The 19,846-nt window shown below is 47.4% G+C and overlaps 1 protein-coding gene across 2 annotated transcripts in view; it reads right to left on the reverse strand.

Annotated features, from left to right (window-relative positions):
- The window catches only part of DNAI1 (dynein axonemal intermediate chain 1), a gene marked incomplete at its 5' end in the record, with an annotated part of 150,475 nt that overhangs the window by 20,309 nt on the left and 110,320 nt on the right, over positions 1-19,846 (reverse strand). For both annotated transcript variants that reach the window (XM_082075449.1, XM_082075448.1), the window contains one exon: positions 9,011-9,196. In XM_082075449.1, coding sequence (XP_081931575.1) covers positions 9,011-9,196 — 186 coding nt within the window. The remainder of the gene's footprint in view (positions 1-9,010; positions 9,197-19,846) is intronic.

Genomic DNA, 19,846 nt, shown 5'->3' on the forward strand with positions numbered 1-19,846 from the left:
CTGTGCAAACCCTGACGGGCATATTCAGGCAATCACAGATCTAACCAAAATGCAAGTCTTTTGAAGATGTGAAGCAGGGCTCCTTCGCATGCATTTCCCAGGACAGGCAACAATGCAGAGCCCAGGCTTTGGGGAGATCTAGGATGGGGGGCACCGAAGTATGGACACAACCTGTTAACAAGGAAGAGCATGCAAACCCTGCGGTCAAAACAGTTCTTGTAGCAGAATAATTGTGACAGTGGGCAGAAATACAAGGGAAGGAGTAAAATAAGACCCACTGAAAATAATTTTGCTTGGCCAAATTCAGATTTCAGTTACACTTGAATACCCAATGAACACACACCAGATTTATGTCTAGAGAGGGTCATTTATCTCAGTGATTTGACTATTATTGATCACAAAAACAAATCCTCCTGGCATTTTTCTCCAAACCTCTAGCATTGCAAAACAGAGTGGTCTTGTGTCACTTTCAAACACGGGAAACTCTTTTTATTACACAGATCTTCAAAGAGGAAGCTAGAAAGTCAAAGCCAGTCCTGACTTTGTCAGTGTCCCACTGACAGCACATCACAGGATGAGAATTGCACTTTAGAAATAATTTATAAGTACTATTGAATTTTCTTAAAATGGGACCTTTCTTTTTGCTCCACTTGCCAGTGTTTCCATTTTGTGTACTACACAGACTTCATCCCCACCACTGAGAATTGACTTCAGCTTAAAATAACTTGTGAAGATGCTGATGTTCTGTCCACCAACTGCCAAACAGGCCAGCCACAGAAAGTTACATTACACAACAAAAACGAAGTTGAAGACAAGTGGCTAGGAACAGCGAAAAGAAGAAAAACCCCAGGTCTTTGACCTTGGGGTTCAGCGATCCCACAGTTACACAGAGCTCTCTTCTCCCTCTACATACTCTGACGCAAACCAAAACTTATTTTATTGAAAATGAAGAAAACAAGAGAAGATTCAAGCCCTCTAGATCTAGTGCTGGCTTGTTAGGATTAGCTCTCCAAAATGCTAGTGTCTATGGTCACCACATCTCTTTCTGGGATCCAGAAATCTTTGTACCTGTGGTGTGACACTCTAGAACATCTGGATTTGTGCCATAGAGCCACTGTCCTGTGCAGAGTGGATATGTCCAGAGCCTCCAGATAAATATCCAAATATCTTGCCCAAGAAGGATTGGAGCCTGCTGCCAAGTAGACTATCTCTTTTCCCAGTAAATAGCTTTCCACGACTGAACAGAGTCACCTCATCTTATCCCAGACTACGTTAGATTGGGAAATATCCTGATGCGAGAGACTGGAGGAATCCTTCCAATGGGTCTGCCAGCATGGTGGCAGGGCAGAAAAGTGCAGAGGGGAAGGAACAGGCAGAAGGGGCCGGAGCGCCTACTTTTGTCAGTGCACGCTGGTGTTCCCTTCAGTAGATGTTGATTTACAGTAATGAGTCACAGATCTGCACAGCAAAACGGCCGCAGGACACAAGCGATGTTGCTCATGCACTGGCAAGCTGCACACAAGCAGAACATCCTCTTGCTGGCCTCAGTGTGTGCTAGGGCCATCCCTGACAGCAGGGATGTCACAGCAACCACCTCCAGCCCTTCCTGCTCCAAAGCAGGCTCAGAGCCACCTGTCCCTACAGATTTGTCTCTACCCTACTCTTCTTGAAGGCCTCCAGCGCTGCGTTTCCTTCCTGTACCAAGGAGTCAATATCGGTGCATATGTCCTTACACAGCCCACACAAGCAATACAGAAAGCTGAAAACAGGCAGAAATAGGCTTTCACAAGTCCCTGGATCCACCTCACAGTGCTCAGCTTTTCCCCTAACAGTACAGAAAGCAGCTATCTGTGACCAGCCTAAATAACACAGGAGGGACTGAAAGGAAATCAAAAAGCATTCAGAAATCTCAGAGGAAGTAAAGCCATCAAGCTGCAGGTCAGTTTTTATGAGACCAAAGCTTATTTGTGTGTGCTTCCTTATCAGGGGGCCAAGCTGCATCTGGAGGAGGCAGTCCTGATGTAGGCAAGGCTCAGCAGCGCTCCACACCAAACTCCTCCAGCACTGCTTGTGTGCTGTGATTTTGGGTCACTGCGCAATTAGCCAGCCCTGAAGAGACACAAGGAAGTTGGCCGCTGCCTGAACAGTGTAGAAGTGACTGCAGGAATCTCAACGAGAGAGAAGCATTTGCATGAAAACGGAGGCACTAGGAATTACACCACTAGGAAAGCAAGACTTGAGCCATTTGGAGAGGCGAGGCGAGTGCTTCTCTCTCAGACAGCAGAATATCACATGAGAGTTGTTGAAATAGAAAGTCTGGGGACAAAATGTACTTCCCTCAGTGCTAAACCACTCACCAGTCCAGGACTGATGTGACCTTGGAGAGTATCTAATCTATAGCTTTCTGCTGTAAATACAGTCCTACATGCAGATGGACTGTACCTCATGGGACAGAAGGACAGAGTTCAAGTTCATCTTCCCGTGCTTGTTGGTTCATCTCTCTAAGTTCCTGAAATACCTCCCAGAGCTACAGGAAAACACTAAAAACAGAAACAATCTTCTGGTCCTTAACTCTTTTACGTTCTTCCCTGCCACTCTTGGTCACAACAACTCAAGGTTACAATGCAGTGGGGCTCAGGGTCAAGCATCCCAGCGTACACTCACACAGCTTAGTGCCAGCTCTGGACCTGAGCTGCATCCCACTGAGGCAGGGTATGGGGACAAAACTGGGGTCCCTTGCTGAGAAAGCACTTTGTGCAGTGTGTGCTGCTGGAGAGCATGAGAAGGAAGCAAGCTCAAGCCCCAGGAAACAGTGAAGGAGGCAGTGCTGGGAAAGGGGATAGGCTGAAGAAGAGATTGCAGCCACTCTCTTACCATTTCCCTAACACTTTACACACTTCCATCAATCTTCCCCAAATCTCCTTTCCTCCTTCACCTCCTGAAAACCCCACCATCCTCCAACTTTTTGTCACAGTCCCCCAAATCCTGACCAATCCCTCCCAGACCTTGCCATCAGCTAGTCAAAGAGCCAAAGTGCTTCGGGCAGCAAAACTCAATGGTCCTGCCTTGGGTCGAGCATCCTTGGGCTGGATCTGTCCAAGGACAAAATCATCAGGGCTGCAAAAGGGCAAGGGGGCATAGGGAGACCAGAAGTGACACTGGCTGGTGTGACAAGGCACAGAGTGGGCAGAGCAGCTGCCCAGCCTGTGTACATGGATAGGAAGGCTCAGAGATACCCCATGCCCCTCGCTTGTCCCCACACCACAATCTGCTGACAGGCACCCAGCGTTGGACTCACAGGTGTGTGCCTGCAGCTCCTGATGCACACACAGCCATGCCACTGCACCCTGGGGTGGGCGAGCACCTGTGTTCCCCTTCCCATCCCACTCAGGCCCAAGCTAGATGCCGTCAGCTATGATATACTGCCTGAGAAATAACACAATGATCCCCGAGGGACAGAGAAGGAGGTGACTTGCATGTGAGGAAACCAGTAGCAGGAACAGAGACTGAGATAATCACCTTAGATAATACAAGATAAATAGCCAAGACAAGCATCAGGTCAAGAAGCTGGCTGCCTCTCTGGCTGCCAGCCTGGGTACTGGACAAGAAATTTGCCTTAGCCTCAGCAAATGTTGTATGGTAACCTTTCTTTGACCTGCCTTCTTCTCTTCTCTCATTCTGCTGTGGTCTCACATTTCTAAAAACTCCTCAGTTTTTTTTTTACTATATGCTGCTTGCTTTTGGCATTGACAGGGGTTGTGCCAGGCTATTTTAATAGTTTTTTTAAAAACAAACCAAAGCCCATGAGCAACTACATTCTTCTGACTGTGATAACAAAATGCTTTAATTTCTTCCAGCCCTCAAATGAAACCCGAAAGGCTTACTAATTAAACAGCTCTGCCCCAAACTGATTCTTCTTACAGCAATGCTTCCCTCGGGTGAACTCAACCACCAAGGTCGTTACAAATTAGGAACAATACTTTATTAGCTAAACAATTCCTGCCTGACAACCGCTGCAATATTTAAGGAGCGCTTGGAGTCCAAAAGTGGCTTGGACGACAGCAGAGAGACACTTGTTCCTACCGCTGTACCTTAAAATACTGCAAGCATTTCTGCCTCACCTCTGAGCTCTGAGCAGAGGGACCCAAACTAGTTTAATGAGGTTTCTCTGCACAGGACAATATCTGCTGGTCATACACTTCCTGCCCAAGAGGGCTGGGTGCTCAGGATGGCCAATGCAGGACTGTGCTGGTGGTAGTTGGACTGTAAGCCTTTGGAAAGCTGTGCTATCTGCCTCATGGTTGCTCTTCCCACAAAGCTGTGGTTCAGCTGTCTTTGCCCCCCAAACCTCCGTGCTCCCTGCACTCTTGGGACTGGTGCTCATTAGTTGGGTAGTGCGTTCCCAGAGGACTCCCAGGGGTCCAAGAGGACTCACACAATCTAGAGACAACAGCAATAGGCAGAGAAGACCTCTACCAGGATCACATCTCATGGAAATAAATACAGCTCACTGCCTTGGGGGAAGGGGATGTCTCTGTCCCACCCCAGAGACTTCAGGCTGTGGGCAAGGGAGGGCTCCAGGACCCAAATCACCAGGGCAAAGACATGAGGACACCGGACACAGGGATCTCTGTACCCTCTGTGCACACAGATGGGCCCTTGACACAAGTGACTGATGGGTGCCAGAGCCCCTGTACCAGCTTCCTCTCAACAACAAATGCACCTTCACAGTATCACAGTATCACAGTATGTTTGGGATTGGAAGGGACCTCAAAAGATCATCCAGTCCAATCCCCCTGCCAGAGCAGGAACGCCTAGGTGAGGTCGCACAGGAACATGTCCAGGCGGGTTTTGAATGTCTCCAGAGAAGGAGACTCCACAACCTCCCTGGGCAGCCTGTTCCAGTGTCTGTCACCCTTACTGAGAAGAAGTTTTTTCTCAAATTTAAGTGGAACCTCTTGTGTTCCAGCTTGATCCCATTACCCCTTGTCCTATCATTGTTTGCCACCGAGAAGAGCCTGGCTCCATCCTCGGGACACTCACCCTTTATATATTTATAAATATTAATAAGGTCACCCCTCAGTCTCCTCTTCTCCAAACTAAAGAGACCCAGCTCCCGCAGCCTTTCTTCATAAGGGAGATGCTCCACTCCCTTAATCATCTTTGTTGCCCTACGCTGGACCCTCTCCAGCAGTTCCCTGTCCTGCTGGAACTGAGGACCTTCTCCTGTGTGCCACCAAATGATTTAGGAAGCTGAAACTCACAGGGAGTTTTAGGCATTTTTTAAAAATTTTGTTGTGTGTCTTGGTGAACGTAACTTCTGAAAACACCACCTGCGTGCTTTCAAGAAGTTCCCCTCTTGGCATACTTTGTTCTGCCAAGTGGTTATAAATGAGGCTGTACTAATACCGCTGACAGCAAAACCCAGAGCATTAAATAACACTTCTTAAAGATCCCAAAGTGTTTAACAAACATGAATTAATTAAGCTGCAGATCAACTCTGTGAATTATTTAAAGAGCTCTTGGACCTCCCTTCCTCGCCTAAGGACACAAAGAGAGGAATGAACCAAAGTCTGACACAAACCCAGGAGTCCTTACCCTCCCTATTTCCACTTATCCACCACACCAGCTTTAACTAACAGGCAAACTAGAATAAATTCAGATCTGCTGAAATCCCATTGGGATGAAGTTAGCTCAGTCTCTTTTGGTGAGTCTTGTCTTGGAAAACCCAGCAGCAGCCAAAGAATCCACAGAACAGAATCCACAGAGCAGACAGCACCACATCTCTTTTTAGGGGAATAAAGAGGGTGTGAAATGACATATGGCTATTAAGATCTCTTTCAAAAAGAGGTGATTGGTCTGCTAGTCAGAGCTGTCAAAAACATCTGTTCCAGCTGTGCAAGACGCTGGTGAAGAAGCTTCACAGGCAAATCCCTGTGACGCCGATGTGAAACAAAGGGGCAGTAGGACCTGGATGAGAACCTGGCTGCCCTGTCCCATTGGCACCCTGAGTTCTGCCAGACCCCAGCAAAAGGCACCTTCCCATCTCCAAAGGAGTTGGTGGAAACAAGACCAGGCAGCTCTGCTCACAGATTCTGGGGTTGGTGTGAAGGCCTCAATGTCCAAGCCTGGAGGAGTCTGAGGGAAAACCTCATCACAGTTATAGCTTCCTCACAAGGGGAGGAGGAGGGACCCATGCTGATCTCTCTGTTGATCAATGACATAACCTGAGGGAACGGCAGGAAGTTGTGCCAGGGGAGGTTCAGGTTGGACATTAGGAAAAGGTTCTTCACCCAGAGGGTGCTGGACACTGGAACAGGCTCCCCAGGGAGGTGTCACGGCCCCAAGCCTGACAGTGTTCAAGAAGAGACTGGACAGGACCCTCAGACACACGGTGTGAACTGTGGGGTTGTCCTGTGCAGGGACAGGAGTTGGACTCGATGATCCTTGTGGGTCCCTTCCAGCTCAGGACATTCTGTGATTCTATGATTCTCCAGAAGCATCGGCCATGGCTTCTCCTCCTTGGTGTTGGGCAGGTTTCCCTACTGGGCTTTTTGGGGATCAAATGCTGGAGAGACCAGACTGTGCTACCCAGGTCCTGAGCCAGGCACACCCAGGTTTGCCAGGTCTGCCAGGAGGCAGCTGGGATGCCAGGACTCCTTTGCACAGTTTTGGACCCTCTCCACTTATAAAACCTCTAGATATTCTGCAGCTGTTAACTTAGCTCTGGGATCTCCCAGAAAACAGGGAGAAGTGAAGTCATTTTACAGAGGAGAGCTGGCTGCAGTGAGTAAAGGATTAAAGAGCACACCAACTCTATCATCAGAGGAGCCAGGATCAATACTCTGGAAGTACATTTGAGTCCTCACAGTGAGATGACACTCTTGCAAACATGGCTGGAGGCTTGCTGCTAGTTAAGGACACAAAGGCTGGTGCTGGCACAGCAAGGAGGTGGATGAGACAATGCAGTAGGTGTCACTGCCTGTTCTGCCGGGTCTTGACTCCCCTCTGTTAAAACACCCTCTCACAGCTGCTAAACCTCCTCACCACAGGGGCCCAGATACCAGCATTTGGTGCAGCAGATGCCACATCAGTCGCGAAAGATGGGCTCAGTGGCACAGAAATACTACTGAGCTGGCTGGGCCAGGTCTACCACTTTGTCCCCACAATGTATGTCATCCATTTTAAATTCTCATCACTTTCAGAGAAGAGTTGGACGTAGCCAGACGACCTGCACACATCACCAGCCACACCTGAACATCCCTCCTTCTTCTCTACATGTGCGGAAAACATTTAGTTCAGTATTTAGTGTCCCTCCAAACCTCACCAAGCAAGCAGAAGACAGATAGCTTAATAACATCAGAGCAGCAAAGTCCATTTCCATCCCATTTATATGTTGCTGTGGATATGGTACCTATTGGCTTAAGGTCAGCAATAAGTGATGGAACCACTTCTGAACTCACAGTTTAAACTGCTTTGTCAACAATACACAATTTGCCTCTGAAGAAAGCTGGCAAAGGGAGATTGTGACATTCATACCTGCATGGAGGGCTGCTGCTGGCCATCAGGAGTGGAAGGAGACATTTTAATTCATTCTGACACACAGCACAGTATTGCTTGGTGCTGCTCATCCCACAGCTGGGGTGTGGAGGAGAGCAGCTGCATTTACGCGTGTGTGACCCATCTCCACTGCTGAACCCTTCTGCAACCAGGGTCCATGGGAGACAGGGTGCTTGCCAATGCCCAGGAAGGACCCATAAAGCAATCAGGAAACTTGTCCTGAGCCGAGCTTATGACAGCCCTGAGAGCTTGGATGGCCTTGGGCTAGTTTTCAACAGAAATAGAAAAGTGTGAAGCATATGAGACATTCTCCTCCACAGCTCCCACACCCAGCCCCAAACAGACTGCCATGTTACTGTGTTTTCTATGCCCTCTCAGCACAGGGAAGATTCACATTTCAGTGGTGTCCGGCTGAAGGAACTTTTTAAAAATCATACAATCATTTTGGTTGGAAGAGACCCTTAAGATCATTGAGTCCAACCATAACTTAAATCCAGCACTAAACCATGTCCCTAGATTACCCAGAAGACTCTAGAGAGACACCAGGGTGATTAGTTCCTGGTCAGAGACCCTGCCTAATATAGTGAGTTAGCAGAGTATATATAACCCTTGGGAGTATATAAATAAAAAATTACAATCTTGAGAGATTGCTTTCTTAGATCAGTTCTAAAAACTCTGAAACTGAAAAAGCTCCACTAAACAAGAGACGACTGGGTATGAGAATTACATGGTCTCAGAAAGGATCCTGCGTTTACAGACATTCAGCTCATAGCTGGATGAAGCCCAGAAACTCTAGTAAAGCATCCATGTGGGAGAAGTCATCATCCTTCACAACTGGCCCTCTTGGCTGGGTGGGAAAAGGGGCTTCACAAGCTCACAGAGGTACATGCATCTCTTTGCTTGTTCTTGAGAAAAGGATCCCAAGTCTCCTCACAAATTAAAGACAGTGCTTGCTCACTTACAGAAGAGATGACACAGTGGTCAAGGGACAGGCTCTAATGATCCAAGACAGCAAGAAGTTGGGATGCATGGGTTCTGTGTGAGGACTTGGGAAGGAGCTGGGAACTCCTTTACTTGGTTTCAAGGAGTTTTGCAAATAAAACCCAAAGCTCAGGAAAGATGTGAGCTTTGGGAAACAAATGAACCTCTGCAGGGCTTCTGGGCTTGTCTGGACCATGGTGAGAAAGTGCTCACAGACAGCAAACCCCCATCCAACCAGTCCCCTCTCCTGTCTATGAGCAAACTGAGCCTTCGTACTCATACAGGAACAGAGGCAGGGATCCAGCATCCCTAACATCCTACCCAAAAGGCTTGACGTAATCTTAAACACTTTGCTAGAGAGAGCAGCTACGCCAATGTCATTGCACAGAAGGAGAGGGGACAGTGATAAGGCACGGAGAGACCTGCTGTGGTGAAGTACCTCCATTGTGGGAATGCAGGTTGTCCTTACCTTGGGCATCTTGCGCAGGTTGGGAGAGAGCTTCAAGATGACAACAAAGCCTTGTTCACCTCCAACGACGACAACAGGGTAGACAGGGTTAAACCGGATATGGGTTATTTTACCTTTCATCTTGTGCATCACTAGCTGGGTGCAAAGAGCTTCATACTTATTAACATTCAGATCAAACACATGGGCCTGGAGAAAAAAAAAATGCAAAGAGCACAACTGGGGTTAATCAGGCAGGAACATCCCTCAGCAGCAGCAGAACAGCTGAGGAAATCAGAGGGAAAAGGTCGCACAGAAGGGCAGCCTCATCACACAATTTCCATCTGCAGTCAGGCCTTCACCCTCTTTTAAGCAACCAGTGTTCAGAAACTGCATTCTGCTTTTGAGGGACTGTCCCCGTCCTGCAGGTGCTCATGGGGTGAGGACAAGTTTCCTCCTGTGGGTGCAAGCTCCTTCCAAAAACCTTGGCAAGGTTCCAGCTGATCCAGACTGGAGAAGGCTCAGTGCCAGCATTACCAAAACCGCAGGTCATAGCCTCGATTCTCAGCACTGCGAGTAACGAAACAACCATGTGCTAAATCAGAGCCTAACACAAACTGATGCACAAACTGGGGAATGCTGTCAGAAATACTTATTACCCCTTATTAGAATATTTCCAGCTTAATAATAGCATTAAAGACTCAAACCAGTAATTAATAGGGAAGTGATGGGAACATGGGCAGTATGATTAAGGGTGTACCCTGGGGAAAAGCCAGGGAAGCACAGACAAACGTGCAGCACAGGGCAGTTTGGTGCTGGCAGCCCACTCCAGCCCAGCTGCTTCGCGTGCTATGCCTGCATCCTTCTCCCTCAGCACCGAGAGAAGTGCCAGGGAGAGACTGGCTGAATGGGAAAGGTGAGGATGGAGAGAGACAGATCCAGGGCTCCGCTCAGGCGGGATTCCCGCTGGCACCGATCCAGCAGTGACACAGGCCTGCCACATCACCAGCTGCACAGTGATGCACGTTTTGTCATGACCCCAGAGGGAACAGTGGTAGTTACTTGAGAGAAGGTGTTAACGTAACATTATCTCCCCATAATTGCAATTAGCTCCCATCATTGCTACAGCCTGCAAAGGCTAATAAAACATGACGTCCCTCTCTTCCCCAGCGCTGAAGCGAGCAGTCTCCAGCATGCTGGACTCCCATCTTGAATCCACCATAGAGACTTGCAGCCTCATGTTTATTTTCCCTTTTCTGTCTTCAGAAAAGCTAAGGAAGGGAATATTTTATGCTAACAAGTACAGTGGGAATACGGGGAAAATTAGGACTGAACTACTTGTACATCTCCTGCCAGCTGTGTCTTGTTTACTAGCACTTAGGAGAGAGATGAGACCATTTATTTCAACATTGTGCCATGCTCACAATTTGAATCTAGGAATTATCTGAAATCTGAGAGTGTTATCCTATGAAAGCTTATTCCAAACAGCGTGGAAGGTTTTGTATCAGTTCAGTACATCTACTTTCCCACCATACACCTATGAGTTGGTGAATTTTATCTGAATCCATGTATAGCAGAGAGATGAGCAATGTAAAAGCACACATCCCAGGCAGTCCTGTGAGCCATTCTGCCCTCAGAGGACTCAACATCTAGCAATTTGTGATGTCCTTGGTCTGGGCAGGAGAACCATACAAAGGTTTTACAGACGCAGAAACAAGATGAAGAAGATTCCCTCAGTAGTGAAGAAAAATAAGCCTTTTCCAGATAAGAAGAGCTTGGAAAGTGGACAGGGTTCTTGAGCTTATTTTGAAGAAATCCACAACAGTTTATAATTCAAGAAGGGAATCCAAAGCATCCATCAAACGTGAGGATCTGCACTTCAGATACACATTCCCCAGTCAGCAGAAGCGTAGGTGGAAAAAAGGATTTAATTTTTATCTTCTCAAAATATCAGATGCCAGCATTAAATTCTGAATCAAGACCTGACACTTGAGGTCCCACTGTACAGCCAAAGTAACCTCCATTTCCTACCTCTAGGCATAAATAAAGGTGGCTGGCCTGGCTTGTACTTTATGCCTGCCATCCTACTATCTCTGAAAAGGATCAAGCTCTCTTTTAAGCATATGAACCCCCCATTACCCAAGGTCTAATTGCTTGCCATCACAGAATACATTTTCATTCATTTAAGGGCACAATTCAGCCCTCCCCCTCATGGCACAACCTCAGTTCTTAATAACTTAAGAGCCTGGGAAATGCTCATTTTCTGAGCAGCATCAATTAATCTAGAAAAACAAAAACAACACCAAAACAAAGTAAAACACGGAATTAGTGGCCAGTTTTCTTTTCAGCAGCCAGGTCTGCACTGCTGTTCTATAAGGCTGTCAATGTATCACACCTGCGTGCCCTACCAGCACTACAGTGGGGAATAATGGCATGTCTGAAGGCTCAGTGTCGGAGTGCTGAGCAATGCAAATTACTCTGGGTGAGCTTGTTTTTCAAAAATGCCACTGACAGCCCAGACAAGCACAATGCCTGGGACGAGAACGCAAAACCATCAGCAATGTGGAGAAGGTCAAAAGCAAACAAGTTTATGAATGTTCCTACTATAAAGCTCCTCTTTTATGAGCTTCTAAACAAATGGGCTTGTTTTCCTTTGCCAAGGGAATCATGGAAAAGAACAAACTATTTCAGTTCTTCAGCGGGAAACATCAGCCTCGTATCAGCTGTCAGACGCTCCAGATGGAGGGGTGGGCCACGAACATTAGGAAAGACTTCAGGCGCTTTAATTTAGAGGCTTACAGGCACTCTCAGGAGAAGGGAAATGGGGCCAGAACAACACTGTTACTGGTATTTTGAGAGTAAACCAAAAGGGGCTCAGGGCTTCCCACAACAGTTAACAGTGCTGTAAAGCAGCAGAGCCACATGTGACTGGCACCATCTGCAGATCTACCTGAGGCTTGGGGCAAGGTTTTCTGCCCAAAGAACGGGAGACTGAAAAGCTGCAGCTCTCCCTTGAGGTTCCTCATCCTGTGAGCTGTCCTGCTGGCTCAGGTCCCAAGATTAAGGATTATGGAGTAAAATCCATCTGAATCTCCCAGAGACTCACCAACAGCTCACAGCTTCTCTCCATCCACTGCCCCAGTGGCCCCTGTCCCTCCAGATTACAGACCACTGCTTCCAAGCAAAGAAGAGTCTCAGGTCTTGCAGGATGAGCCCTCTCTGTGTATGACCCAGAGAAGTCCAACCATGACCCACAGAAGTGCCACCGAACCCCACATGTGACTCAGGTATAAGACTCACAGGGAGACAAGATGACCAGAGCCAGAGCCGCATCCAAATCCTCTCCATGGAGATCAGGTGCATCCAGAGGGCACCCTTCTTCTCAGGGCAGGCAGCACCCAGATGACAGCTGCCAACCAGACACGGTCAGGCAGCTGGTCCAAACTGGCATTTTTGATGATATTTGTGTAACTTAGCACATGTGTCAGACAAGCATATTTACATATTCACTGACATACAACGTGTCACAACATCCTGGGCTCCTACAGCTCACAGGGCAGACTTGCTTCCACCCATGTGTCCCCCGATGGCTCACTCAGTACCATGGCATCACCCAGACTTTTATCTCCAGCAACACAGCAAGGTGGAGATGCTGGTCAGAATGTGACACTTGACGGTTTAACAAATCCATGGGAAAGACAGTACTTTGCTCAGGGTCCCTAAAGCAGAAAGTGTGACTTTGATAGGAAGACAGCACAAAGTAACGTGGCAGCACAGTGCCCTGTGCTGGGACACCACCTTGAGTTTTAATGGCATTGAGAACTGTGTAGGTACAAAAAGCATGTCAAAGCAGTATCCTTGTCAGAGTTTACACACCAGTGAGGGTGCTTCTGTGAACTGCCCCATCTTTCCTGCCCAGCTCTGCACGTCACTTCTCATGCTGCCTTAGGCTGGTCCCAGCACTTCCCTCCCTGCAGGTGCTGAGACCCGGGGCCACCACACTCACTCACCCACACTTATTCAGGAGCAGTTTAGAAACTGCATGGTGGAGGTTTCAAACCTCTGATTCTCAGCCCTCAAAAAGTGTTTCCACTGTGGCACATGTGCCCAGAGAGGGACGTGGAGCCTCTTGGCAATAAACTGGCTTTTATCAGATACTTTCTGCAAATCCTGTAGAAGCAAACCAGAGACCTGCAAGGTCTGCAGTCCTGTTGCTCACAGACCATGGCAGACACTTTCATTCTCTCTGCTAATAAGCATTCAGATAATGGGAAAGGGTATTTCACTTCTTTTGTTACCAAGTCCTTAGTAACAATGTGTGGCCACTGTCTCAGAGGGACATAAAGAAGACTCCAAGAACAAGAAACCTGGGGAGAGGCACAGTGAGAGAGGCAAAACAAATCTGAAAAGTCTGAAAGTGCAAGAACTCTTCTTCACTTCCCCCAGCTTAGCTGCAGATCCCCAGGGAGAATAAAGCACTGGGCAGTAACCAATTACTCCAAGAGCTATTTTATTTATGCTCCATGTAAACCTGCATGCCCATCCCAAGGAAGTGCAGGAGGACACGTACCACCCTCCAAGCTGTTGAGCTAAGCAGTTCATTGCAGCGTGGGGATTCATGAGCTGGCATCAACAACATCAAAAGAAACCTGGACTCACAGGACCCAAGTGATGGACAGTCTGTTGGTAGATATGCCAGGCAGATGTTCAAAGAGAATTTTTCCTTGATAGGAAAACAGTAACTGGGTAAGTCAGTAGCAGCTGAAGAGGAGCACTGAATGAAGCAGGTGCCTAGCTATGTCTGAGGTGGGATCAGGTGAATCTTATAATGTCTATCTGATGCTTCTGATGCTTTTTATTCAATAAGTACATTTTAAAATTACCATCAGGGTAACAACAGAGCCTCCACGCTTGACCTACAGGTAATAATGGATCTAACTCTGTTGTGTTACAGTTGCAGAAAATAGTTGACATAAATGAGCTGCTTTGATGCCTGACTCTCAAACAGACAGAGAAGAAATCAAGTTCACTTGCACCCAGACCAATAGCTCCTATCTATATGAATCACACAAATATATTCCACCTCCCAAAATCCAGCGGTTCTCCACTGAGGGTTTGCATGGCTGCTCTATAAGCACGGAACAGTGCACATCTAAGGCTATTACCATAGCTCCAGTGTCAAAATTTGTAAACTGAACTTACAGTCTGAAAGTCATTCCAGATTCTCAACTGCTCTGAGGTGACTTGACTCCCTCTGTCCTCACACTCTGCTGTCACCCCGTGCCCTGCAGCACAGCAGCCGGGCAAGCCAGGGAGGGAGATGCCAGGGGATCTGCGGGAGAGCTGGAGCCTCCAAGAAGCACCACCTGAAAGCAAACAACCTCTCTGCCAGCAAAACGAACTACTGGACTCTGGTGGCCCATGAAGAAGGGAGCTGAAGAGCTACTTAGACCTATCCTGCCTTTATTGCATTCCTTGAACACACACTGGGTCTGCAGTAGCTGCAGCCTTTGCTGTCCTTTTGTTCCAGGCTTACAAGCTTTCCCCAGAGGTCTGGGCAATGCTAGCGTGCTCAAAACCAACCTGACAGCAACAAGAACCAAGGCTGGGAGGAAATACATATGTGTGTAAGAACAAGGCAGATGTACCTGGTAACTTGGCAACAAAGAATAAAATCAGTGCAAGAGCAAAAGGTGAGGGATAATTAAATATGATGTTGCCCTTTACCAGTTGACATCTCTTTCACCGCTTGACTTTCACTGTCGTCGTGATGGATTTCCCTAATTTTCTTGACTGAATCATGATACTTCATCCATTTGCAAACTCCATAGATGATTTGTTTCAAACTCGCAGGTAATACATTTAACAAGGGGGCAGGCCAGCCCCAGCCCCTGTCTAGCACCAAGACAGCTGCTGGAGCATCCTAATGGCACTGGGCAGGCAGGGCAGATCCAGCTTGCATCAAAGCCAAACTTCCATGTGGTGGAGGACTTATTTGCATAATTACTATACTCCTACTGCAGACAGAACAGCCTTCGATAGTTAATTTTTTCTAGGAGGACAATTTTGAGTTACAAATAAGGGTTGTAAGACAGTCCTTGGTCCCTCTGACACCTGGGGCAGTCAGAAGCTTGGCAGAAAGAAAGGAGACTCGACTCAGAAAATGTTTGTTTCCACCTTGTTTCTACGAGGATGACACAGGAATGCTGGTCCTTGGTTGCCCAGACACCAGCACCAGACAGACCCACAAACACAAGGACTTTCACACCACCTTTACGCTAGTGGCCAAGGACTGACCCCAGCTCTGCTGCAGGTATGTTTGGAGGTAGCTTTGAGCTCAGGAAGATAAGCAGGCAGCCATTAAAGCTGCTCTTTGGGCTGTGCTGGGTGAGCTTTGCCAGCCAGGAGCTGGCTGCACGTCCTGGGGTACAGGAGAGGGCCAAGCACATCCCCCTGTCCTGCAGCATCCAGTCTGCTGCTCCAGGGTGCGTGGCATGGCAGGGAACAGAAGGCCTTTGTCTCCTGGCTTAACTGCAGCAGCTGCTTCCCTGTAGGGCTGTATCTCTCAGCTTTTCCTCCATTGGTAAGAACTGGGTCACTCCTAATTTGACATGGTAAGAAACCAGCATCAGCCTCAGCTGATTTGACTCAGCTCCTACGAGTCAGTACAAAATCGAAACCTCAGCGGGCAGAAGAGCTGCTATTCATTCAGACAGGCTGTGAGGACCATTTGATGTCTTCTGAACATCCTTTCACATTGTTTTACAAGAAGGGGCTTGTTTATCCCAGCTAACTTCCCTCTCAGTCACCACCTCTGCCAGCCTGGCTCCACTCCGAGAAGCTCAGTGATTAGGATAATCTCCTTCATGTCTCAGTCCTGCACACTTCTGAATGCTTTTATCTGGTGCTAAATAGGTGATACATCCTACCCCTAAGCTGGCTGCGCTTCAGTTTGGTCTAACATGATTCTGTCATGTTGCCCACGACTATTTTTCCCCACACACTCTTCAATATTAATAGCATGCTTTGAAAAAGTCTCCTCGCGCTCTTCACTAAATTTAGTGTTACCTTCCAAATCACTTCTGAAACGTGAAAGTCAAACAGATAAACTAATCTGTGCTGAACTTATGCAATAGCTAAGCTGAAGACAGCAGCTGGTACCTCTGTGCTACACTGCAATCCCTTCTGCAGCAGTGGAGATGACCCTTCCATAGACACCAGCATCCAAAGTCCAGCATGAGCCCCATTTGTGCTCATCAAGTGACTCTCCCTTGCATCTCCCTGGGTTGGATTTGGCAGCACAGTGTTAGCAAGAGCATGGCAGCGCAGGCACCAGCGCCAGCCTCCTTTGCAGTCCTGCTGCTTCTCCAATTACCGCTCATTTCATTTTGCACATTTGGTTTGTGTCTTTATTGAATTTCATCTCCCTGATTGCAAATTGCCGCTGAGGTTGTCAAGCTCATTCACAATTTCACTTCTATCACCAAAACACTTGTAAGTCCTGTTCCCTTGGTCCCATCACAGTGACTGCTGGGTTTCAGTGCCAGTCCCAGTCCCCGAAGCATCCCCAGCTGTACTGCACACACTGAGTTCCATCATGCCACATCCACCTTCTCACCTGCATTGCAGTTTTATTATGGGCTTTTGCCAACTGCATTCCCAAAGTCACCATGTAAACGTGTATTACATCTTCTTCCTCTGATCTACCAGGCCAGTTACTTTCAAGAACAGTATTAGATGAGTTTTATGCAATATGATCTTACTAAAGCCTTAGTAGTCTGGCTGTTCCTTGATCTACCAATGCTTACAAATAGACCATTCAATGATCTGATCTTTCTGAATAGCATATTTAGTTTGCCCGGTCTCTCCTGCACTGTCACGCTCCTGAACACCAGGCAAAGAGTCTTTCCTGCAGTCCTCTGACACTTCCCCACCCTGCCATCCCACTCCACATACCTAGAGAAGAACAGGGAGACTTTTTCAGACAGCTCCTTATGTGTCCCAGCACAAATCTCCCAAGGCTGTGATACATGAATACAGCCCAGCTGTGCCAGTCCCCCTGTGCTCTCTTTACTGTGACTCACAGCCCAGTCCCTGATTTCAAGCTGAAACTATGTCCTGGTAGACTGGGACCAAGCTCCATCTCTTCACATGCCAATTGTCCCCACTTCTAAATTGAAACCTGAGTGAGGGGCCATTCTCAGCGCTGCCCAATAGCATGGAGCAGAGAGGCACCTAGGAGTAGCTTTCTAAACTGTGTCAGGTACTCCTGATGGGTTGTGCCCCAGTAGGTTTTTATGCAAAGTCTAACAGGTCAACCAACAAAATCTTTGGAGATGCTGCCCAAGTAGTTTTTTCACTCACATACTCCACACAAGCAGAAAAAAGCAAACTTGGTTCATGTGTGGCTGAATGAACTAGTTAATCTCAGCAGGTGGGTTTTGTAAAAATGCTTTCTTCCATAACCTGAAAGAGCAATAGCTTTAGTATTGAAAAACTGGCCTGAAAGCATCTGTGTACAAAACAATCCTTGCAAAGACAATGACAAAAAGGGTTTAAATTTATCAGTTTGACTTTGCACTGAAGCCAACCACCATGCTGACAAACTCATGTCACCTGCAATTCAGCAGCTAAGGGATGTGAGTGAGCAGTCACGTCCTGATGCTGCACACCTTGAGGCTTGGAGCCCACCAAAGCACCCTGTGATGGGATGTGAGCTGCAGCAGGATAGAGGTGAGGGCTCAGACCCTGCAGGGACAAACCAAAGTCTTTCAGGCTGGTTTTATTCCCTAAAAGCAACTTCCTAGAGGAGAGCAATGCCAGTGCACAGAGAACCTGGTGGGTGGGTGAGAAGAAGTGAGGACAGTCGGACTGGCACAAAGTGGAAGTAGAATTAATTCGAGGGACTCTGCCCATCTACCTCCTTGAGCTTTGACATGCCACCAGCCCTTGTTTTGAAGCAGACGTAAGTCTGCCCAGCAGTCCACATCAGTCTCAAAGATTCAGCAGGGAATAAGAGTGAGCCTTTTAGGTTTTGTGGCAGAAGAAAATTAATAGTTTTACCAGAAAAGAACCACTTATTCTGTGAATGCAATTTCAAAGCCATTTTAAGAAAGCCCCTGCCCACTTCAGCCTACTCAAAGGTCCTTCTGGGTGACAGCAAAGGGATCTGCACTCATTTCCTGTTTTCACAGCCCAGTAACTGCCCTGGCCATGGTGCAGAGAGCCAAGAGATGCCTTATCCCAGCCGTGCAGAGCTAGTGGTGGCCCCATAAGGTAGGGACAAACCCCATGGGCTACTGCAGAAGGGAAAGAGGAAGGACTCTGATGTGTCAGGTACATCTGTAGCTATGAGGCATTCACAGTTCTGACTCCCCTGGACAAAAGCATCGACTGATGCCGAGAGGTCTGCTGGCATCCCTGATTTGTGCCCTACAAGATGAGCCAGGTTTAGGTCCAAAATACTCAGTGAAATATTCACAAACCTGAAAGGCATGGCAAGCCTCTTATCCGCAAAATTTTTCATGCTTTTAAAGACAGACATTGGGTTTTGCTGCCAGTCAATGTTACAAGGGCAGGAAATTACTCTAGGAACACACACACATGCCAGTACTAAACAAGTGTTTCTCTCCTAGCTGGGAAAGGATGGGTATCAAGAGCATGGACTTTTCTTCAGTATCTTGTCCTGTAAGTGAGATACAGGAGGAACCTGGTCTTCAAGACTTCTCATACAAAACTGTTGTTCAGTAAAATATGTGTATATAAGCAGGAAAGGGCACATCCACTTCCTGAGCTGCACAAAGCATTACGTAATTTCCTGAAGGTTTGGGTCATTCCAAGTATTTCACATCTTGAAAGGTCAACAGCTTCAGTAATGGGGAAAAGCCCTAGAGCATTTGTCTGAGTGGCTTTCTCTGCAGAGTGCATACTTGGATGGCATTGAGGCTATCAATATTTACTAAAAATGGCTATAACATCACCTTGCTCATGCTGCATTAGTCATGAAGGATACAAACCACAAAAACATGAGAGTAAATGTACTTGCACTTAGCACATGATCCCAAGCCTTTTGTAAAACCCCCGTGATTCTCCTCCTCACCCACAGAGAGTTAGAAGGTAATTTGGGTTGGAAGAGAACCCCAGAAGTCTCTGCTCCAACCTCCTGCCCATGGCAGTGTTAGCTCTGAGGTGAGATGCAGTTGCTCAGGGCTCTGACCAATTTGGCCTTGAAACCCTACATGGACAGATATGGCACAACTTCTCTGGACAAGCTGTTCCTTTACCTGGCAGCCTTCCCAGCGAAAGTTTTTCCTTATATCCAATCCAAACCTCTCATTTAAACTCATTTCAGCTGTTGTGTCTCATCATCCCTTCATGCAGTGCTGCGAAGAGCTTAGTTGCAACTTCTCGATGGCCTCCTTGTAGGCACAGGCAGGATGCTGCTGCCTTCCTTCTCCAGGCTGAACAAACCCAGCTTGACCCTGCCATTACAGCCATCGCATGGGACAGCTATGGCCCACAGCATGGGGACACTTGTGACATGGCTGTCTGGCTTTTTTAACAGGTGTAACACTTCATGCATGAATTCACCATGAGAAAGCATCCGTATGGCTGGAGTGAGCTGGACATGGAGGTTTGCAGCATTGCCCTTGTACAGCACGACCTGGCAGTACCATTTCCTTACTTAAGGAAAGCAAGTAAAAGAAGACCAAGAAGGAAATTTCAGGTATCTGATTCCTGCTTTTACATGTTTCAATATTTTTTTTTCTGTTTTATGCATAAGTTTGAGGTGGGCTTAAAGCAAACTCCCAAAGGCAAATCCTGCTGAATGGCACAGGGACTGAATTCCACCCCTTCCTG

This window comes from Streptopelia decaocto, assembly GCF_964273445.1.
Source record: "Streptopelia decaocto genome assembly, chromosome: Z".
NCBI classification, from domain to species: Eukaryota; Metazoa; Chordata; class Aves; order Columbiformes; family Columbidae; genus Streptopelia; species Streptopelia decaocto.